At 37.3% G+C, this 24,868-nt stretch overlaps 2 protein-coding genes across 2 annotated transcripts in view; one reads left to right on the forward strand and one right to left on the reverse strand.

Moving 5' to 3' along the window:
- Positions 1-11,415, reverse strand: LOC131005495 (zinc finger CCCH domain-containing protein 19). The gene is made up of 10 exons (XM_057932499.1): positions 9,611-11,415; positions 9,382-9,461; positions 8,479-8,663; positions 6,989-7,910; positions 6,688-6,815; positions 5,557-5,616; positions 5,421-5,471; positions 3,211-3,281; positions 2,375-2,529; positions 1-2,286 (listed from the first exon to the last, which is right to left on the reverse strand). Exons 1-10 carry the CDS (start codon positions 11,164-11,166, stop codon positions 359-361), a joined length of 5,136 nt encoding a protein of 1,711 aa, XP_057788482.1. The 5' UTR covers positions 11,167-11,415; the 3' UTR covers positions 1-358.
- An 11,755-nt stretch (positions 11,416-23,170) lies between these two features.
- The window catches only part of LOC131005499 (60S ribosomal protein L7a-2-like), a 29,206-nt gene continuing 27,508 nt past the window's right edge, over positions 23,171-24,868 (forward strand). Inside the window, exon 1 of the mRNA XM_057932503.1 lies at positions 23,171-23,174. The gene's annotated coding sequence lies outside the window, so the exon portion shown is untranslated. The remainder of the gene's footprint in view (positions 23,175-24,868) is intronic.

A 24,868-nucleotide genomic window follows, 5' to 3' on the forward strand; every position in this document is an offset into this window, starting at 1 on the left:
TGGTTGAAAAATTATATAAGACTTGCAATTTAAAATTCATAAAACAGGTTACAATCTAAATTCAAAACACCACAAATATGCTCCTCCTTGGGGTGGATTTACATCGAGATATTAACCCATCTTACAAATTTTTGACTCGTTAGACACAGGTTTTTGTGAAAAGTATAAAAAATACTAACAAAAAAATGTTGAAAAGGGAAAATGCTAGCTAGAACAAAATTTGCATATAGCTAAAAAGCAGCCATCTAAACTGCACAAAGTTTACAAAGTTAAATACCTAAGTAAAATAAGTCAATTTCAAATAAGATGAAATGGGAAAAGCGAAAGACCTGTTGCTAAGGACCACGAAATTTCTAAATCAAGTATGCATATAATCACAACGTGCCCCTTTACGGCATCGCCCATTCGCATTGTACGGGCACAGTGTGCTCCCCTTACTTCCATGTCGAGGACCACCGCCACCACCAACACCACCAGGGCCACCACCAAACGATGATTGCCTTGGAAAAGGCCGGCTGCCACCAAACCCAGAATCCCGACCTTGGCCTCCCCGTGGACCTGAAAACTGACCCCCACCGTGGCTCTGCTCACCAGGCCATGGAGCCCAGCCTTGGTTCGAATTACCTTGTCCAGACCCTTGAACAGCTGGAGGTGTCCCTACACTTCCCGCAGGCGGGCCCCAACCGTTCCCGGGCATCGGCCCTGGGACAGGTGGAGCACCACCCCAACCTTGGGTTGGCACCCAACCAGGAGTCGGGTTGCCAGGAACCATCCCTTGCATGTTACCTCCGACTGGATTTCCGGGTGGAGGAACCCAAGCGGCAGTATTACCAGACGGCGGCGGCCCTTGCATAGCCGGGCCCCAGTTCACATTTGAACTCGCTGGGGCAGGATTCCCCCAACCCATGTTGGGATTGGCCTGCATTGCACCCCAGCCAACATTAGGATTTTGAGGTCTCGCCACCATAGGATTATTGTTCTCAGCCGGTCCCACGCCCCACGATGCATTTGGTGTGGTAGGGGAATGCAGGTTCGGTTGGCTACTTTGAGTAGGTGGTCTCCAGACATCCGCTTGAATCCCAGCCCCGGGGCCCGGGAAGCTTCCGGAAGAACTCTGGACGTTCGGTGGTGGGGCCCAACCGTAACCTTGTGTCTGTCCCGACTGTGGACCGCTACCCCAGATCTGAGTATCAGCTGGAGGATTCTGATTAACAACATTCTGCACAGGCGGTACAGCGACTCGTGCATGGGCATGCACCTCAGCTACATGTGGTTCACTCATCGAGGTAGTCTGATTATGCAGAGGGACGGAAGAACTCACCAACATTCCCGCCTGAGACTTGGGCGTTGGACTGAAATTGGTATTTTGCACGACAGGATTCAAAACTGTTGCGGAATTAGAAGAATGAGTTGCGAGATTAGGCAAAACTGCAGTGGGAGAAGGAAGCACTCCATTAACAGAAGATGGTTGGACTGCAACAGTGAGATGGCTTGCTTCTTTCCCTCCAGACCAGCCTGTGTTGCTTTGTCTTGGAGTCGGAGATGGTAGGTTCGTCGTATCATTCACAGACCACTTATCCGAAGACACATTCGAGAGAGAACCAGAACTTTGACTCAGCTTTAATCTCTCATTTTCTTGGTGTGAGGACGTTGCAGAAATCTTAACAGGATGACCAGCCAATGTATTTGTTGCTGGGAACGTGGTCTCAGCTGGCAACTCCTTCGGGAACTTCCCTGCTAGCGCATCAACCAGAAGAACAGAGTTTTCTTGCTTCTCCGTTGCTCTCCATATTTTCAGATTAGCAGGAAAGTAACCGGTGTTGTTCCATTTGCGCAACTGCACCATTGAAAAGGGACCTTGCACTTTTCCAGAAGGATCCTGATATTGCCAAATCTTCTCCGACTCATTTATCTTAACAGTATGTTCTGCAACCCCAGCTGAGTAAGACCCTTGCGAGGGGAGTGACGTAACACCAGAAGCAGATTCAGGTCGGGACACATTACGCTGAGCCCATTCAGCAGATTCAGACTTGGTAGCAGAATTCGGCTTATCAAAATTGTTAGATTCTGGTATCGACTTGTCTCTATCTAAATTCCAAGAATTTTCATTTACTATCTCACCAATATGGCCAGTATTGGCTGAAAAGTTATTGCCAGACAGGTTCCTACTCGGTGTAGCTTTTCCTGCACCACTCCAAGATTCTTTTACATAATTGTCACTTCCAGGGGAGATCGGGCCCCTGCCTCTCTTACTAAAACCTGAACCTCTAGATCTCATGAAAGCATCTGCATAGAACAAAACAACTTGCGATCAGGGTTAGAGGACGGTGACAATATTGAATATACAAAGCATGTAAAATGATATGAAAGAGACCTCGTCTAGCGTCTTCATTATCACTGTCATTATCTTCCGATTCATAACTAGGATCCATCTTTGGATCTGCATGGATTTCCGGTATTTCCTCTAGTCTGCGCCGGCGCTCTTCTGGGGTCTTCAAAAGCTGCAACTTCTCCACACATTCTCTAAGCGTGAAAATCAGTCAAGGGCAAACTACTCAATTCAAAGAAAAAATTCGCACATATCAAAAAAAAATTACCGTGAAAACAAGCCTCAAACATAAAGCTCACTAAGTGCATGATAAACATGGGACCCGACCATATATATAACACTATAAGATAAATAGCTATGGCAGGAAATCTCCTGTCATAGCAATAGCATGTATTAGAGTTATGTGCTTTATTGTAAAAACAGTACCTCAGAGGTCTATTACGTTTCAATTTTCCTAGAGTTCCACCACAGCGATTGAGCAAGCATATCTCAAGACACTAAATGAGAACACAATGTATATATCAGTATGCAATAAAGCTCCTGAAACATATTGTTCCTATGCAGAAAGAGTGGTTAATTTTAAAATAAAAACAATACTTTAGGGTGATAGGATTTGAGGGGTGATTAAATAATCCAACAACTTTAGGGTGATAAACAATCACTCATTTAGGTGATTAGGTGCGGACCGAGTTATCAATCACAGGCTCAATCATGCAAACCAAACACTTGATTAAAATGGATTATTTTATCAATCATGCCTTATCACTCAAACCAAACGCCTCCATAGGCTGTTACAGTCTGTCAAACAAAATCTAATATTCACATTCCTGTCAGACAAAGACTTGAAGATCATAGGAATTAAGAACAAATGAAAAGGATATTCTTTTCGACGACCTAAATCACTTGCTCGATCACGAAGATGACTAAGCCGTAAGGTCTCTGATTCAAGCCACTGCATAACACCATAAAAGAATTAACATAATATAATAACGTAAAGAGAATAATATCCACCAGAGCACATGATGAAAACAATAGAAAATCTTCACAGTTTATTATATGTGTTGTATGCATCTTTCTTGATTTTGCTAAAGAATCATTCTTCCTACATTACAAAGCCCCTTAATTTTCAAGACTGACTTATAATTGTTATTGGTAAATTGGTATATTGGTATATGAAACTAGCATTTGCATCCAGTGCAATGCACAGGAATTTTTTTATTTTTTTATTTTTTTATATAAAATTAATACTATTAAATATGATTTTATATAAAATTAATACTAATTCAATTATTATAATTATAAATATAATAAAAAAATTAATTTTAATTTGATATTATGAAAAACAAAAACAAAAAAATAAGTTAAAAAAAATAAAAAATAAAATACTAATTAAAAAGAATTAAAAATATATTTATTCAAAAAAGATGAGAGGAGAGAGAAATTTATAAAACTTCAATATTTAAATATATTTTTTTTTACATTTTAAATCAAATATTTTCATAAAATATATCATATTAAAGATCTTATCATGATCTTTAATTTGATATGTATATTAAATATTTTATAATTAATCAAATTTCACAATTTTGGAAAGAAATGTAACAGCAAATAAGAAGTAAAAGAAAATAAAAATAAGAAGAAGAATATATAGTTTAAACATAAACCTTCAATTTTATTACAACTACAAAATTGCCATTCAATTTTGAAATTAATTTGAAATTGATTTCAAACTGAAAACTTCCTTTTCAATATAGTATAGATATACTTGGACTAGAAATGACATCTGTTATGTCAACGACCCCAAGGGGGTATTAAATGAATGGAATTGGGATCTGGATGGAATATAATGAAATAGAGCCACTTTGAGGTTCCCTCTGAAATGAGGCATGGAAGGGAGCCACTACGAAGAAGTTCTGGGAGTTACGAAGGAGGGTTCGAACTCATATTGGTCATGGGTTGAGAACGGGAATTGAACTCTATGAGATCAAACAGACCCGAAAAGATCTTAACTAATAATGGAATATTGACTTGTAAATACACAAACTTTTAGCCAATCCATGAATTGCACATGAACTTTAATTTTGGTATAACAATACATCAAGTTTTAATTTGTTATGATTTTACCATGAAGCTAAAATCCCCAAATTTAAGTCCATTTCAAAGTCAATCAAGTCAAAAAAATGAGGCTAAAATCCATAAATTTAAAAACGTTTGAAGAAACAAGCTAAAATAATGCACAAATTCAAACTAAAATGATGCAAACAAACGGAAATTTATGCACCCACTCAAAATTTGGGGATTTTAGCTTCATGGTAAAATCATTAAACAATTTAAAAGTTTATGTATTGTCATACCAAAATTATAGTTTATGTGCAATTCATGAATTGGTAAAAAAGATTATGTATTTATAGGCCAATGTCCCATTAAAAATCAATGGCAAAGAAAAGACATGTATATGGAAAGAAAATAATCTCAAATTGTAAATGGTTAATGGATCCTAAAGAAAAGTTCACCACCTCAAACCTGGGAATTTATACTCAGCAATCATAATCAGATGCTATTTATACTCAAGGGGAATTAACTTTGAAGGATTAACCTTGATAGATAAAAATAATAAAGCCAATACATTGTTTACTTTGATGGATTGAAATTTTGGGATATCAAGACCCTTGATTATTTCTTTTTTTTTTTTTTTTTTTTTTTTTGATCGGACAAAGTCATGTTAGATGTTAGTAATTAGTTCCCCATCCACTCCAAGAACCACCTTATCTCTCCATTCACCAAAATCCACCTTATATCTCCAATCTCCAATTCGCTCCCAAGAGGGATCGAACCCGGGTCACTTCACTTAAGTGAGGACCCTTGATTATTTCTATCATTTAAGCTAGTTTAGCTTGATCCTTAAGGGTGAGATTGGAGAAATTATATTCTTCAGGATAAAAGTACTTGCTCATGAATCTTATCAATCATGCAAAGTAAACGCCCCCTCAGTTGACGAAAAAAGGGTTAACAGTAGGAATAAAATAATCCACTTCAACTCCTAACAGAAACGTAACAGTTTATAAGCATTAAACTGCAAAGATATACATACATCGTTGACTCTGGCAACCTGTATTTCCGTTGTCTTGTCAAGAATCTCACCCTACAGACCAGAAAATTCATCTCAATTTAACTGTAATAATCAGCTTGGCTAAACAAAATGTACGGAATTGTGTATATATATTTACCACAGTCAGCGGACTTATGAGTCCGCACTTGATACTCTGACGGAGACGTTTGCATTCATCCTGCAGTTGTCAGAATTGGATATATTATCATCATTACCAATAGAAACACATGAAAGGCATAAAATTTATAAACAATACTGGCTCCAAGGACAATACCAATCATTGTCATCACAATGATCTAAGATGAAAAACTAACATAGTCATTTCAAATAACTTTAAAGAAACCATTCCATGAGAAAGCTGATAGCAACTCATATAAAAGGTCTAATGTCCAATCATATCCATCAACAAAGTTCAAGCATGCAGTAAGAAGATTCAATTCATCAAAATTAAAGAATGATATAATAGGGTCCAAGACTCCAAGTCAGAAAAATTTGAGCAATGTTTAGTGTAATTTACTTTTTTCCATCATTTTTGCTTTTCCATTCACACCATAGTTATTAATCGCACATCGCGCAAAGCTGTCCTAGCACTATCACGCATTGCGATGCGCGCGCTATTTGATATAAAAACATAATATATATCATAATCATAAGAAAAACATGCATAATATGTCTAGTTAATAAAAAGATAAAGTCATAAGAAGAAGTGATTAATATGAGAGGAGCCTCAAAAGATTAGGAAGAAGAAGTGCAGAACGGTTTCTGTCTGTCGCTTGGGAATTGGGATTAGAGGAAGAGAGACTGAAACGATTATAACTTTAAAAGAAAATAAGACTTGAGAGTCTGAATGCAGTTGGACTGTTGGAGACTCTGGAATCTGGATCAGACTGTCTGAAATCAGGATTAAACCCTAATTAATAAATATTAAAAGCCCTTAAGCCAAGCCCATGCAGTATATAACAGCCCATGCAGAAAACTTCTCAATAGCGCGCTATTTAGCGCGATCGCGAAATAGCGCGAATAGTGCGCGCTATCACACACTGAACTCTGCATCGCGATGCGGTGCGATATGTGTGCGTGACGCGATGCGCGATCTGCGCGATTAATAACTATGATTCACACCAAATGCACACAACCTTTTCTTTAGGAGAAGGATGACAAACTGATAAGTCATGAGATTTTGATGGCATCACATAGAAACTGCATACAATAGGACATGAAGTATTCACTATTTGTGAAATTCAGTTACCTCTGTAAACTCTTGGTTTGAGATTGTATCAATTGATATGATCTCAGTCTTGTCTAGATTTAGAATCTCTACCATTGTTTCAGTCGTTCTTTTGCCAACTTTGTAAGGCTCCGCTGCTTTGCTAGTGCCTGCAAACATAAATCCAAGTAATATCAGCTCTGTTTTCAATAATATTGAGATGAGATGGTGGAATTGTGGTGGGGAAGGCTAAGCTACCTCCAAATATAAGTGTTAGTTCAAAAAGCACTGAAGGAAGAAAGCAACCATAACCACTATGAAGATAATAGAAGAAATGTCTTACCTACAACTTGAACTATTCTATATAAATCCTGCTTTTGATTACTACCAGATATCCTTATGCGTACAAATGTTCCAATAACTTTCTCATTAAATGTTTCAGTATCTTCAAGTAGGTCCTCCATCAACTTCCTTCGCAGGTAAATCAAACCGATGTTGTGCATGTCAATAGCTGCATAATCATCAAGATTAGACTGAGGTCCCCGATTATCCCCTTTCTTGCGTGATTTACGTTTCTTATCTTTCCCACCCTTGGTTAGGGTTTCAGGACTGGCATCAATATCTAGCTGGTCATTCTCAGTATCAACAACACTCCCTTGAACATCATCGTTTTGCTCATCTCTTATGAAAAAATGAGATTCAAGAAGCTTCAGCATTTCAAAATGCCCAACTCGAGGTTTCCCAAATAAAGTCTCAAGTCTTGCATCACACACAATTTGACTTTTCCGACGAGGATCACGCAGCTTGTTTATTTTAATATACTCAAGCAAAAGTGCTTGTACATCAAACTGAGACAGGAAAGATGTGTCGCCATTTTTCATGTGCGAGACAAACTCAAGTAGCTCCCGTGATGCCCACTCAGAATTGTCAGATGAAGAAACAGCTTTGTCCCCAGATGCAACACCAGTATCAACGACTTGCTCTTTTCTTGACACAGATTTTGATTGTTTTCTTATTTTTCTTCTTTTAGGCCTGATAGTTTCAGAGTTCTCAATGGAATCATCTGAGCCAGAACCTCCTTCATTTGCATCAGCCTGCACTTCAGGTGACTCTATTTTGCTGGTACCGGACATGTCTGCTCCCTTCCATGGGTTTCTAGCCTCTGCAATCTCAGCTGATGACAATGATAGCTTAGCTTTTAACTCTATGTAATAATCCTTGAAGAGATACTCCCAGCTACTTTTGTCATCAAAATCAATTTGAGCCTGCACCTCTCATGGATAGCAGCAAGAAATAATCAGAATAGTCATTCAAAGGCAAATAACAAATGGCTGGGAGACTAATAAGACTACGTAGTCAAGTTAAAGATGTATCTACGAACCAAATACTTATGATTCCAAATTTGAACATCAATTACTGATGAGCATAACAATAAAGTGAGAAGCCAAAGAGGAAAATCAAACTAAGCAAAAATATCATCAAAATGATAGTGTATTCTATGAGGAAAATACTGGAACATTCACCAAAAACTGATCAAACTGATAACATGATAAATACAAAGATTATAGTTCATTCCTAATTATAAACTCATTTAAAACCCTTTCAATTTCACAGCTCAAAAATTGGTCAACAGGTTCTCGTAGAAAAGGATAATCAATCAATTTTTGCTAATGAGCGAATCTGAACCTTAAAGAAACAAGATTGCTAATGGATCACCATGGTATTGATGTTTCTACCCGCCAGGTGTCATTAACAGCAGTGATCATATATTAAAAGCACAAGATGCACAAAGAAATGAGGGGTGGGGGCAAGAGAGATAATAGAAGCACATACATCATTATCTCCCTGTTCATTGTTCTCAATTAACATAACAGTTCTCATGCAGGTCTCGCAAAAACCTTTATTTCCTCGGACACATAAGATAGCTGCATCTTTAGTGCAACTTCTGCACAAGGAGAAAGTACATGTATAGCACATATAGCGCGCATTCTTCTCACAAATGCTACACAAATGCCAGCCTGAAAACAAGGAAGACGTCACAAATTTAATAGCAGCAAAACTACTATACATAATCATCAAAATGTTGAATAAAGGTGCATACTAATATAAATATAATATAATATTTAAATAAAAAATATAAAACAATAAAGAACAACTTACGTAATGTAAGTACTCACCAGGTGCTATGATAGAATCATAGATCATATGTAAGCAAACAAGAAGACAGCAAAAGGAGAACACATTTAATATGATGCCAATCAAGTTGCAGCTTAGACGACACAATCATAGCAAAAAATCTGTCAATTAGGGTTCACTTTTCTAGAAAAAAGACGCAACTAAAAAATCGAAAGAAGTGCTGAGGAATGCCTAAGCATATATACAAACAATAATCACAAAAGAATTCCAGCATCCAGTTGATACTGTGAAAATAAATCATGTTATTAACATTTAGTTGCGACTACATATATCTAAAGTTCAAGATAATAAATTGAAATTGTATATAAGTTCCATACCGAGCATATTGTCAAGGTTTCTAGCAGACTCTATACTTGTAAATTGTAGTAATAGTTAAATCCAGACAAACACAGATTCATGGTAGATAAATACCAAGAGATAATTGTCAAGGGTTAGCACTAGGTACACCCCACTAATAAAGCAAGCACAATCCACAAAACTGTGTCATAAACTATCGGAAAAAATGTTCGTGCCCCTTCTGAGACACAGAGAAAGACATACCACAGTTCCAACGACCCTTAGATTTGAAAAATGCTTCATCTCGATTTACACAAGAAGGATGATAGGCCTTCGGGCAACCTCTGTAAAAACACACAAAAATAAAACATAAAAAATTAAAAATCAAACTACTGTAAAACATGAAAATATATATGGCAACCAAAAAATAGTTTGAAGACAAAAAGGAACAATGTTGGGAAAATATGAAACTTCACTTTCCAGAAAACTTTACCTACGGTCACATAGCACAAGTTCTCCACCATCAAAACAGATGAAACAAACATCCTCTCCCACAGTCTTCCTTGAACCTTTAGCTGTGGCTTTAGTTAATGATGAACTTTTTGATAACTTTGCTCTCTTCCGCTTCCCTCCTGACGTTTTCCCTGATTCTGCCATATCTGTTTCAGTCTCCATTTCAGTGTCTTGCGTCCCGGTCTCCTCCTCGGCAGCAATTGTTTCATCTTCCTCATCTTGTTCGTCTTGTAATCCACTAGGTGAATCATACATGTCTTGAGCAGCCTCATCAACATCACTCATTGTATCCTCTGTCTCCAATTTGCCATCCTCGTCTGGGGTTTTAGAGTCAATGGAGTTGGTCCCCATTTCAGTATCTATTTCAGCATCATCAGAGAGATGATCCACCTCAGCGTTCCTTGTCTCAGATTCTACTCTTGATTCTTCTTCTCCTGCCGGGAGGCCTGCTTCTACTAATTCGTGCTCCTTATATTCTGAATCATTCAAATTCTCATCTAGCTTGGCATCACTTGACACCTTCATACTGCCGTTCTCACTCTCCTCAGCAGCCACGGCTTTATCCTCAGCATGCTCGTTTCTTTTGTGGCCACTAACATCTTCCATAGATTCATGGACTTGCTCTTGTTCACTGACATTAGCTAGATGCAAGCTGCCATCTGTTTCAACTTCAGTGTTACCTTTTTCCTCTTCAACTTCAGTTGATTTTTCACTTCTACCAAATTCCGAATCATTTACCAAGAAATCACCCTTCTCCTCATCAACACCATCACTCCTTGCAGCTGGCTCTTCATAATTGTCCACCGCCATTCTCTCCACTGACGCATTCTCCAATCCTCCCAATGCTGCAACATGCTCTTCATGGCCCAACTCATCCTCGTGGTTCAACTCCTCAGTTCCCTCCACGGGATTCAATTCACCCCCTCCCCCATCAGAAATCTGCTGCTCATAGCCTTCATCAGCATCAACCACCTCCATCTTCGGATCAACCACAGGCGAAAATTCCTCCCCACCTTTCATTTCAAGCTGTGGATCCTCGGAAATTTCATCGCCTCGAGCATCCTTTCTCGACTCAGAATCAGTAACATCCGTCTCCAACTTGGCATCAACAGCAGGTACAATCTCTTCCTCCGTTTTCATGTCAACTTCAGAGTAAGTTACCAGTTCATCGCCCTCCTTATTCACTAGTGATTCATCAGAGACAGGCGCAGTCACTCCGTCAGCAACCACCGCCTCCCTCTCAGCATAATCCACTGGATTAACTCCTTCCTCCGGCGGTGCAGCAATCGAGTCCCCAACTTCTGAAGCTATCACTTCATCGCCGCCATCCTCCGCCGCAGCCTCTCCGACAAATTCCGTCGCCACGTGATTCTCCAGGCCGCACTCCGTCTCTCCGACCGCCGCCGTCTCGTCCTCAACCGACGCCGCCTCTTCTCTCTCGCCGCCGACCATCACAGCCGATTCACCCAATTCCGGTATCGAGTCGCATTTCCCGGCGCTATCAATCGCCGAAACTCCCAAATTTTCCTCATCCATTTTCCCGGTTTAAATTGTTCGTTCACGTCCAAAAAGTAATCTTCATCATCCACAGTGGGGCAACTGATTACCGTTTTCCCTTTCCTTCAAAAACCCTAACCCTAATTTTTTCTCCGCGCTGAGCGCTCGTGCAGGGGAGTTGTTCTTCGACTCTACAAGATTCCTGAAACCTTCTGCACGAGGGTTTTGGAAACGAGAGCTCGATGAATTTCAGTTTTCGATATATTTCTCTTTGTTATTTAAATTTTAATTTGATAAGGGATTTTGCTTATTTATGATGAGGAGAAAAAAAGGGTTGTTAATGAAAAATGGCCTACTATTTGGGCTTTTGATTATTGAGGCTTTTGCAATTTTAAAACTCAAGGTTGTGAATATTGGGGCTTTCGTAATTTTATTATTGGAGCCCAACTCAAAAGGGAAATGGGATATAATGAGCTTAATTTAAATATTGTCCTTAGCAATTCTTTTGGAAATTTAACAAATAAAATCAACGATTTCGAAATTGGGAATGGGATATAATGAGCTTAATTTAAAGATTGTCCTTGGCAATTCTTTTGGAAATTTAACAAATAAAATCAACGATTTCGAAATTATTATTTTAATGTGATTTTTGAAGTATGATAAATTAATCATCATCTTTTCAATTTTTGCAATTTTATTTTTTTAATTTTTTTCGATCGTCGTGGTGCTGTCAAGGGTATGCAATTTTACATGTTCTTTTTGTTGTGGCATGTTCGCTTTAACTTGATTCGACTTTCACTTGAAAAAATTAAGGGGACAAAATTCAAAATTTTAAATATGATAAATCATTGTCGTTTCAATTTTTGTAATTTTATCTTTTAAATTTATTTTTTTTTGTTCGATCGCCGTGGTGCTGTCAAGAATATGCAATTTTACATGTTCTTTTTTATGTTGGCCTATTCGCTTGAGCTTCGTTCGACTTTGACTTAAAAAATTTGAGGGGACGAAGTTCACAATTTGAAATATGATTGTTTAATTCGCCACACTTCAAAATTAAAATTTTGAAATAATTAATTCGTGAGTTTGTTTGTCAAAACCCCAATTTTTTTAAGTGATTATATACATAACCTCATTTACAATCCGAGTCACGACATTTATTGTCCGAGTCAGTGTCCACATTGCTCTTTCTCGGATGAGTCAGTTAATCATGTTATTTGGAATTGTTCTTTTTGATTCTCTATCAGGACAAAGCTCTTCTAGTGGTTTCAGTTCGAGATCCCGTCGTTCTCCGATGTCGGGGTCTCTTTCTCTTTGCTATGAATATCAATGCCAACAAGCAAGTCCGGAATATTTGGAAAGTGGGCGTGGTTTCTCTTCTTTGGGGTCTTTAGATGTACCGAAATGATATCATTCACGAGGATTCTACTCTATCGCTTTTCTTCATTTTCAAGCAGGTTAAAGTTTTTCTATGAAGCTGCCAATAATTTCGATCTCGGCCCTATGGACAACTCGGTCTTTGATCTTTTGGTCCTTCATAAGTTGTCGATCTCTGGCAAGCCGAGGAAGCCTCTTTCTTATACTTATTTGTCTTGGCGTCTCTCTCCGCCTAACTGGATAAAGATTAATGCATATAGCTCGGTACGAGATGGGTTTATTCATGATATAGGTGTCATGCGTAATGCGTTTAATGAGGTACTAGGGTGCTATCACTTCTCTGGTGGCCGAGGGGTAGCGTTCGAGGCGGAGCTTCTGGCGATTCTCATTGGCATCGAAACGGCCCATCGTGTTGGCTGAGATTGAATTTGGTTCGAGTCAGATTCCACCTTTATGGTAAATATGCTCCAGACCTGGGCTTCCTCCGTCCCTTGGCGATTTAAAGCGCGTTGGCAACTAGCTCTTAAGTATGCGGAGTCTTTCACTTGGCGAGTTTCCCATATATATCACGAGGGTAATCGGGTGGCAGAATTCTTAGCTTCTCACGTTGCGGATGAAGGCTTTTGGCCCCGTGTTATTGATGGTTTGCATGCGTTTGTTCATGATGACATGTATATGCATTTATTCACAAGAGTGGCTTGAGTCGTGTTGTTGGTTTCGGTTCATTTTTTTTCTCGGTGGTCTCTTGTAGCCTCTATCACTGCTTTTGTTTTGCTTTTGCGCGAGCCGGGTTAACTTAGGGGTGATGGACTGATGGTTCGCCCGGAACTTCTGAAGTTTTTCCAATTCCGCTCTGCTTGCCTTTTGTTTTCTTGTGCTAGATGAGTACTCTTTTTCCTCATTAAGGTTTTTCCTCGTGAGTTTTTTAAATGAGGTTTTAACAAGGCTCGGCCCTTAATCTGCTTCGTTGTGCTTTCAAGGGTTTATAGGTTTTTTGTTTTATTTTTCTTGATTTGTAATAAAGTTCTATTTCAGCGGAGAGATAAATTATGGAGATAAAGGTGGTTGGCCACATGCCCACATATGTTTAAGGAATTTGTTATCAAAAGTAATTGTTATATTTAAGATTTGATAATAAAAAAGATTTAGTTGGAGTTATGTTTACCTTATAAAACCACCTTTTTAGACTGAAAATCAAGATTTGATAATCAAAAAGCTAAAATTAACCACTTGTAAATCATAAACACATCATAAACATTCTAAATCTAAAGATTCAGTAGGTGTTAATGTAAAAGTCTGGTGAAGGCGGTTCTTACTAACACGTATAAAATAATATTTTAAATCATGTAATCTTACCTAAGTTGGAAATGAAAATTTGATTTGATGTGTTATGGCACAAGAATTAGCTTTCTTTTTCCTCTGATGATGCACCTCCAATGTAGGCCTGGGAATCGGGTCGAGTTCGGGTACCCTACCCGAAAAAATCGGGTACCCGAACCCAAAAATCAAAAAAACCCTATACCCGACCCCGACCCCGAAAATGAAATCGGATACCCTAATACCCGAGTCGGGTATTCGGGTACCCTAAATTATCCGAATAAATTCGAAATTTGTATTAAAAAAAAAAAAAAAAAAAAACCTGTAGAAGCTGTCGTCGGAGCTCGAAGGCTGCACCTGCACGGCTGCTGCGGCGGTGAACGGCGGGGCGACTGCTGACTGGGGCCACGGGCGAGGGTCGCGGTGGGAGTTGCGGCCTTGTGGGAGTTTGGGACTGGGGAGGCTGGGACGACTGACGAGGGGCGCCGCCTCCCACGCCAGGCTGGAGACTGGAGTGGCGAATGGGGCGGCGGGCGGGGCTGGAGCCGCTGGACTCCACCCTATTTTCATCACTCTCGGCAGGCACACACAAAGTGTTCTTCTTCTTTCACTCCACACACACCACCATTTCCGCCGCCGTCGGGACTCCACGGAGAGGCGAAGGAGAAGCAGCAGCTTGACAGTAGGAATCAGAGTGAGAGGTCGTGAGAGATCGAGAGTTGATAGAGATAGAGATTGGGAATCAACAGCCTGGGACTTGGGAGTTTGGGAATTGGCGAATTGGGATGATTTGGGAATTGGGGAGGACGCCGAAACATAACAGGGGCAAGGAGGGTTTAGTCATTTAATTTTCATATTTAATTTAATTAAATAGTTTAAAATTTATTAATTTAAATATCGGGTAATTCGGGTATACCCGATACCCGATCAGGTATACCTGATACCCGATTATTTCGATCCCTAAATACTCGATCCCGTACCCGATCCCGAATTAATCGGGTATAGGGTACCCGATACCTGATTTTTTCGGGTCGGGTATCGGGTACCTGATTACCCGATCCAGGCCTACTCCAATGTTCCTTCTTTCTTTCCCACTAACTTAACAGTCGGATTTTTGAATAGAGACCATTGTCTCGAATCGTCTAACAATAACTCTCTTGTCATAACTTGCTTTAAATATTTAAAATCCTATTTGCCGGCTCCACTTGTCCGTTAGCCTGAGGGTGTGTCACCGAGACAAACCTTTGCTTGATTTCCAACTTTTCACATAAATCCTGCACTTTGGCACTGACACTAGTAAATTATGTTCCATTGTGAGAGATTAGTACTCTTGGAGTGCCATATCGACAATAGATATTACGCCAAAGGAAATTCTCAATGGTCACATATTTAAATATTGTTATTGTTAGACAATTTGAGCCCAGATGTAATAAAAAAAATATTTAAATATTGTCGACGTCGAATTGAGCCCAGATGTAACCAAAAAAAGTCGAAATTTAAAATACTTGGCCTAATTATCCAATTCCAAATATAAGTGGCCTATTTTTGCAAACTACCATAAAATAATGATTTTGACAACTATAATGTATAACCAAGTAATAAGTAATCTTTATATTTTTATTTTAAAGTGTGAATTATATCATTCATTCTTTTTCTTTTTGAATTATTCTTGTATGTCCATCGCCGCCAGCCCACACTTTCGCCTCGGTGCATCGTTTGTCCTATTTTTCTCCTTTTTTAAGGCCGGTCAAGAGTCGTTTAGAGATCAAATTACAGTTTTGACAGCGACGAATGATGGATGTCTATGCGCTTTATGTTTCTTTAATAGTACAAATTATAGGCGGGAGGCTTAGTCGTAATGATGAAGTATCAAGGTCTGTTATTGACTACTTATGGTTAGGAACATCATTTACAATTTGGATTGTCCTACTAAGACATGTGTTGCATACTAAATTGCGGGCAATTGTTTTCTGGGTTGGAATGGTTTGCTTTATTGCAGGTCTAGGCTTGTTTCTTTATTAGTTATTTCAGGTCATATTAGGACATATGCATGATAGTTTATGGAGAGAAGCAGGTCTTATTTTTCGTGGGCTGTTGATTTGTTCGTTTTATCGTGGTGATGCTAAAAGTGTATATAAATACATTGAGAGAGGGAAATTAAGGCTCTATATCATACATCAATTCAGGTGCAGCTTGAACAAACTCTTCATTTTCATGAAGATTTAATCACCATTATTCAAAATATGCAACGAACAACTCAACAGCTGTTAAAGGACGTGCATCCTGCTAATCTTGGGGGTCCATCTGTTTATCTTATTCTCCATGATAATCCTTGTGAAGATGGTGATCGCATTATTGCTTTTGAGTCATTTGATATAACATTGGTGAGTAAATAGAGGAAGAGAATGCAAAAATAGATGGAGATAGGTTGATTATGCAGTAGCTCGATTGGAATGCTCTTACTATATGCCTTCGAGATACCGCAAAATGTTGAAGGATATAGTAAGCTTCATTGAGTATACGGGAAGTAATACAATAGAGCATTTTAGGCCAGAAAATTTTGTTGTCAAAGACATAATTATAAAAGTTCATGACGTTAGGTTCACTAAGATTTTAGGCGACAATACTAAACAATGTTATTATTAGTTTTTCAAATTCATAGAGTCTTTGTTTCGTCATTTTGGGTTCAAAATCAAGTTTGATTGGCCATAAGATCTACGGGATTTTTTGCATGTTGTTTTGACTCATCCTAAAAGGTAAGTTGTTTAATTTCAATAAACTTGTTTATGTTTAATTTGTAGTTTATTAAAGAAAAATGTTTTATGTAGAGGCCCATTCCCTTATGTTTTCTATCACCGGGCCTTATTGTCTCCTACAGAAATGATTACACTTAATGCCAATATAAGGGATAATAGATTTTTTGTATGAAAGCTAATGATGTTTTCCATCATCGGGCTTTGTTGTCTCCTATAGTAAGGATTACACTTTATGCCAATATAAGGGATAAGAGATTTTTTGTATAAAAACTAATGATGATTTGAAGGGCAAGTATGATTTTTTCGTATAGAACTTTACTTTACAAAGCACTGATTGGACTACACAATTTAGTATTAGTCGTCAGGGACCGGTAAACAACTATTTTCATCATTATAAGTTTAAGTACAACTATACAAAAGTAAGCTTTCTACAATTTTGTAGAAGTTTGTGTCACCATCTTTATGAGAGTTTTGAAGAGTGGTGCACAACTCTTCATAGAGTCTGACCATCGTTGTAGGTTAGACCATCGTTGTTATAGGTTTGACCATCCTTGTGAAGATGATAATCGCATTATTGGCTTTGAGTCATTTGATATAACATTGGTTGAGTATGTAGAGGAAGAGAATGCAAAAATAGATGGAGATAGGTTGATTATGCAGTAGCTCGATTGGAATGCTCTTACTATATGCCTTCGAGATACCGCAAAATGTTGAAGGATATAGTAAGCTTCATTGAGTATACGAGGAGTAATACAATAGAGCATTTTAGGCCAAAAAATTTTGTTGTCAAAGACATAATTATAAAAGTTCATGACGTTAGGTTCACTAAGATTTTAGGCGACAATACTAAACAATGTTATTATTCGTTTTCCAAATTCATAGAGTCTTTGTTTCGTCATTTTGGGTTCAAAATCAAGTTTGATTGGCCATAAGATCTACATGATTTTTTGCATGTTGTTTTGACTCATCCTAAAAGGTAAGTTGTTTAATTTCAATAAACTTGTTTATGTTTAATTTGTAGTTTATTAAAGAAAAATGTTTTATGTAGAGGCCCATTCCCTTATGTTTTCTATCACCGGGCCTTATTGTCTCCTACAGAAAGGATTACACTTAATGCCAATATAAGGGATAATAGATTTTTTGTATGAAAGGTAATGATGATTTGAAGGGCAAGTATGATTTTTTGGTATAGAACTTTACTTTACAAGCTACAAATTGGACTACACAATTTAGTACTAGTCGCCAGGGACCTGTAAACCACTATTTTCATCACTATAAGTCTAAGTACAACTATACAAAAGTAAGCTTTCTACAATTTTGTAGAAGTTTGTGTCACCATCTTTATGAGAGTTTTGAAGAGTGCACAACTCTTCATAGAGTCTGACCATCGTTGTAGGTTTGACCATCCTTGTTATGGGTTTGACCATCCTTGTGAAGATGGTGATCACATTATTGCCTTTGAGTCATTTGATTTAACATTGGTTGAGTATGTAGAGGAATAGAATGCAAAAATAGATGGAGATAAGTTTATTATACAATAGCTCGATTGGAACGCTCTTACTATATGCCTTCGAGATACCACAAAATGATGAAGGATAGTAAGCTTCATTGAGTATACGAGAAGTAATAACCGTATCTAAATATCATCGGTTCAGATTTAGTTATCCGTATCTAAATTTTCGGTTACCCGAACCCGAAATATGCCATATTTTATTAACCGTTTCCGAACAGTTTTAGTTGATCGATTAACCCAAATTTTCGGTTACCTAAATCTGAAATATGCCATATTTCATTAACCGTTCCATAACCATTTTAGGTGATCGGTTACCTAATAACCGATTCGATTAACCCATTCGGTTATTTGGGTATCCGAATAACCGTTTTAATGCTTAAATAACCATTATAGGTGATTATTTGGGTATCCGAAGAACCGTTTTAGGTGATTGGTTACCCAATAACCGATTCAATTAACCCAAAATTCATAATTATTTGCTGGTTACAGGATTCGAACCCTGGTCTCCAAGAAATTATAAATAACTATTAGAATTAAAATATATATATACTAAATTATTAATTTAAATATTTTTCGGTTATTCGGTTAATCCGAACAACCAATTTGGTTAACCAATACTCGAAATTTCTAAAAAATTGATAACCAAACCCGAACCAATACCCAAAATTTTCGGTTATTGGATACCCAAACCCAAAAATTTCAATTCTGTTAATGGATTATCCAAAATCCGATAACCAATTAGACAACCCTAGATGTAGCTATATTGAATTGCAAATTTGATAAGCATTACCTTTAAATGTAAAAAAGTAATTTAATTGAATCGCAAATTTGAAGCAAATGTAAAACAATTTTGAAACACAACTGTCAAATATGACCTAAACATGGGACCAAATGTTGCATATAAATGTTGAATTTGGCCTAAATGTGATCTAAGACGTCGAAATTTAAAATAATTGACCTAATTATACAATTCAAAAAATAATTGTCCTACGAGTTGTGGCTTTGTTTTGTATTGGATAACTAGTATAACTGTATTGGGATTAGCTATGTTGCAGTTTCAACATCAAATGTATTTGTAGTTAGGGGTGTAAATGAGCCGAGTCGAGTCGAGTATTGCCATGCTCAGACTCGAGCTCGACTATTTTGATGAAGCTCGAGCTCGAGCTCGACTCGGCCGAGCTTGATTTTTTTGAGCTCGAGCTCGACTCGATGTCATATTTGTAAGCTCGAGCTCGACTCGGTTAAGCTCAATTGTGGAGTCTTGCTCGAGTTTGAGCTCGAGCTTGAGCTCGTTTAAGCTCGTTGAGCTCGAGCTCGTTCAAACTCGGTGAACTCGAGCTCGTTTAAGCTCGTTTCATACATCTTCTGTTCCTCCTGTTTCACCATCTCCACTTCCACCTGTTTCACCATCTCCACCATCTTCTTTTAAGAGCAACACCCAACCAATAAAAAATCAAATCCCAACAGCAGCAAGCAATGAAATTCAGCAAGAAACCCATACTTGTGGAACAATGAAATTCAGCAAGAAATCCCAACAGCAGCAAGTTAAATCCTAACAGCAGCAAGCAATGAAATTCAGCAAAAAATTCGGCAAGCAATTAAGATATCAAAGTTCCAAATTCTAATCCACAAATTGAGCTGGATCTATACCTTGGGCAGTTTCATTATCTATTTAAACTCAGCTCAACCAAGCATGATTTTGGCAAAGAAAAAAGAGAAATAAATAAAACAATACAAGCATCGTTTGAACAAAAAAAAAAGAGAAATAAAACTCAGCTCAACCAAACTTACCGGAAATTCCTTGCTGCTCTGCTGCTGTCGCGTGCGCCGGGGTGCTGCTGCTGCCGTCGCTCGCGCCGGGCGTCACTGGTGGCCGGTCAGACTCAGCCGAGATAGAGATGAGAGATTGGGAAAATGATAGCTAAAGGCGGCGACTCTGTGCTGCTCTTGCTGTCGCGCGCGCGCCGGTGGGCGTGTCACCGGTCGCTGGCCGAGAGAGAGATGAGAGATTGGGGATTGGGGCGGCTCACGGCTGGTAGGATTTAGGGTTTAAAATTAAAGTGTGTAATTCAAATTCAGATTTTGTTAGAATGGGCTTAGGGTTTGGGCCATTTTGTGGATTTTAAATATATTTAATTTTGGGCCAATATATAATACATTATATAATAATTACTTGAGCTCGATTAGGCTCGCGAGCCTAACGAGTCGAGTATCACGAAACTCGAACTCGGGCTCGGTATCAACTCGACTAACATCGAGTTGATTTCGAGTAATCTTCGAGCCGATCCCGAGTAGCTCGCGAGCTAACTCAACTCACTTACACCCCTATTTGTAGTTATAAAGGGATTCATCTTTACCATTTATAAATTGGGTCCTCAAGATATACAATTGACATAAACACACCCCACCTCCCATTATTGTTAACCTACTTACCATTTTGAGTTGTCTCATTTTTATTGTCTCATATTTATGAAAGGTACTCCTTTCGTTCCAATATTAGGGGCATGTTTATTTTTTGAATAGATATTAAGGAGAGTTAAATTAGGGAGATACAAGTGGTTGCTCACACGGCCACATATGTTTAAGAATTTTATTAGCAAAAATAATTGTTATTTAATATAGGTTAATTGAAGGCTAAACTTTGATTTTTGATTTATTTTTATTACCTTATTAACCCACCTTTTTAAACCGAAAATCAAAATTTGAGAATCAAAAAAGCTGAAATTAGGCAATCTGTTTTTATTTTCATTCAGCATCTTTTTATTTTTCATTTTTTTGGCAAAATCCAATCTAAAATATACAAAGTCAACAAAATTCAAATACTATATTTATCAAAATTTTCATTGTTGAATAATTTTAAATTTATTTAACAACTATAATTATCATTACGCTTTATACAAAGTTAAACATTTATATTTTCAAATTTAGATTTTTAATGAGTATTGATGTGGATTATTTTTTATTTTATTTTAAAAATATGTTTTGTATTTATTTATATTTTGATTTTGGTTTATATTTGCATTTATCTATTTAAATATATTCTTTAATTTCTATATTCGTCGTGCATAGCACGAATTCAAACGTTTTAATTCATTGTAAAAAATGACAAATTTAATGTGAAAAATGATAGAATTCATAACACGTGGGAGATCTAAGAAAAATTCACCCACACAATTTAGAACTGAAAATGATATATATATATATATATATATATATATATATATATATATATATATATATATATATAGAGGAAGTGGTTCGAACCTTAATTTTCTTATTAGAATCAAATCACACTATATGTCTGTGAGCGCGTTATAAATTGCATTAATAATTTCGAAAAATCAAATAAAAAAGTTAATGTATAAAATATTTAGGGTGCCTCCAACCATAAGCCAGTTTTTAGTTTTTAAAATTGCCACATCAGTGCCACATCAGCTTTAGAAACCCACCTACTTTTTTCTCTCACATCTCCTCCAACAATAAACCAGTTTCTTACTTTTTCAGGGTCCCACCATTATACACACTCCCTTTATATATATATATATATATATATATATATATATATATATATATCCCAATTAATTTAGGAAAGCATTATTATTTATATATTTTAATTTTAAATTAATTTATATATATTAATTATCTAATTTAATAAAATAAATTAAATTTAAAATTCTAAATAATAATTAAAATTACATTAATAAAATTCATATTACATTGCTAAAATTAAAATTACATTGCATAATTAAAATTACATTAATTGAAACTACATAAACATAATAATTCAAACTAAAATATTACTTAATTCAAACTAAAATATTACTTAATTCTAGCCATCTATAGTAATGATTTTTCACCTGTGATAAACTTCGCACAGCGGTGTCCTCTGGTTTCCACTCGTTGTAGTAAGCAGTAATTTTCTCCCAAAAATCCTTTCTTTTCTGTTGATTGCCAATAATGGAGTCGGTGCTGGTGTTGTACCAAGCTTTAACAAGAAGGATGTCTTCATCAGGACTCCAAGCCGCCTTTGTCTCCTTGGTTGTTGCAGTGGATTTTCCAACTTCCTCGACGTCATCATCAACTGATTTGGTGGAGGAAACTGTGAGCTATTTTCCTGAAACTGATTTGGTGGAGGCATGAAATAAGTAGATGGAAAATTGGATGAAAATTGTGGATGAAAGCTTGGTCCAGTAGGAGAGTTGAATGGAAATTGTTGAGGAAAATTTGAACCACCAGGAGAGTTGAATGGAAATTGTTGGGGAAAATTCGAAGACATTTGGTAGTTGTATGAAATTGTTGTTGAGGGTAGGACATGTGATGGTATTGTGAAGTTGGAAAATAGGAACCTTGAATATTTTGGGAGCTTGAATTACTAGAATCGGAATTTTGGGAGCTAGAATCCGCCATTTTACTTGTGAAAATGAAGTGAACAAGATAACAAAAAAAATGAAGTATTGGAGAGTTGTATGGAAATGAAAGAATGAAATGAGTATATATAGAAAATTTTAAGAATTAATACGTTAGAAAAATATTTCCGTTACAATGATAAAAAAAATAGCTGTTGTTTCAGTAATTAAAATAGCCATTCCATCAAATTGAAATACTCTTTCCATACTTTAAATTGAAATAGAAAGTGAGAAATGGTGCAAACAAAAAAATAGGACCCACACAAATTGAATTTCGGCTGAATCATCCCAATTTCGGCTGAAACCATAGCAATAAAGGTGAAATAGGGCCCCACTTTGTCAGTTGAAACCAGCTTCCAGTTCGCAACTAGTTTTTTGCTCAAATTTTAGAAACCAGTTTTTATTTTGTCCAATGCTAGTTTCCAAAGTTAAAAACTGGAAGAAACTGCCGTTGGAGGCACCCTTATAGAGCAACGCGCTGATGGAATAGAAGTAGTTTGTATTTACGGTGTTAAAAGACAAATTTTAAAATAAAAATAATGTTCCCGGCGTCATAATCATAAATCTAAATTTCTCTTTGAGCTGGTTTTTCACTTTTTCTTCCCCGTGAGCTCTTTCTGCCTCAAATCTACGTTCAATTACTCCGCCTCGTCAACCGCCGTTCTAACTTGCGCCGCAGCAGGTTTGTCTCTTTCTCCGCGTGCCCTTGTTGTATCGCAAAATCTTCAATCGGTTTACATCTGAGAATCGTCTGATTTCGATCTGGAATTACAGATTTTATCCGATGGAAATGTCGTGTTTTTTTTTTTTTTACTAAATTTTTTCTTCTTCTGTTTTTTTTTTGTTATTTGTACGGTCTGATTTGCGTTGTCCTTTACGTTCGGTGATGGTTAATTGCTCCTAGAAGCAGAGTTAGGGTTTCAGATTTATGATGGAGTTTTTGCTGATTTATGGCGTTTTTATCGAATAGGCCTCTACGGAAACAGTTAGGGTTTTAGATTTGATTAGTCTTGGGTGTTGGCTTGCTGATTTCATATACTTTATCGTGCCTTCTATTTGTCACCTAGGGTTCTGCTTAAATGCGTCACGTTTACAGCTGATAGAAAATATAAATGAGGTACTGATTGATCAGAAGCTTGTGATAAAGCTTTGCCTAGATCTGGAATGGGGTGTATTCTAACATATATCCTATCATGACAAACTAACAATGAATACACACCTGAAATTTAACTTGAAGAAACCTGTAACAGATTGACAGATTGACAATTAATTCCAATCACAATGCATCAGCATTTAATATGAAGATAAGTTAGTATTCATTTATTTGATTTGTCACAAAACCCATTGTTGTTTCATGTTAACCTGTGCTGCTCTGGCCTTAAGTCTTGCAATGTCCACGTGTTTTTACGTAGAGTTCAGGAACTCAAATTATTGCTTAGTGTCCATCATCGATGTCAACATTCGCTCCTGATGTTACTAGATTTCTTTTAAAATATAACCAGAATAACATGATCACTGTGATAAACTTTTCTCCCTGCCCCTTCTTTTAAATTGTGGGGGTGGAGATTCAAGGCTTCTGTGGTTTAGGTAAGATGGAGAAAAATGGAAGAAAAGAAGAAAGAATTGTCTATTGTATTTGAGAGATGGATGCACGAGGAGTTTGGTGTCTTATTGTATTCATCCTGTAAAAAATGAACGGGTGTTGGGATCTTCTGTACCATTCCTTCATTTTGGTTTTTCCTGCCTTCTTTTATCTTCTATTCTTACCCTTGATTACTCCCAGATATAGGGTGCTTGGGAAGTAATGTAATAGAAAGGAATATGCACTTCATGTATTTAAAATTGTTGGCTGATATGTCTTCAAGTGAGGATGCTTTGAGCTTTTCTCTTGCTCTGTCATGTTAGTTAGAGATGCTCCCGGTATAGCAGATGACACAGCACATTCATATTGAGAATGTAACCGGTGCTGGCTGTAATTGATGTATGGTGGCATTGCGTGTTGAGAATTGTACTTGTAGTGTGGAATCTGGTGTTTGAATCATGAAGGAATGAGTAAAGAATATATGGGGGTCATTGACTTGGTCTTGGGTGTGTGGTTGTGGTGGACAGGGAGGAGGCAGCAGCTGTGGTGGTGGTGATACTTTGCGTGTAGGTGTTGGTTTGTTGGCTCAATAGTTTTGAAAATGAGCTTAGACAACAGGAGCCGAAGCAGAAGCAGGAGCAGAAGCAGGAGTCCGATGGATCGTAAGATCCGAACTCAACGCTATTTATTTGATACATCATTTAATTTATTTGTTTTTGATAAATTAAAATGATTAAATAAAGAAATTTAAAGGCCACGCCACAGGGGCTCGAACCCAAGACCTTCGATTTTA

Source organism: Salvia miltiorrhiza, chromosome 1, assembly GCF_028751815.1.
Source record: "Salvia miltiorrhiza cultivar Shanhuang (shh) chromosome 1, IMPLAD_Smil_shh, whole genome shotgun sequence".
Taxonomy (NCBI): domain Eukaryota; kingdom Viridiplantae; phylum Streptophyta; class Magnoliopsida; order Lamiales; family Lamiaceae; genus Salvia; species Salvia miltiorrhiza.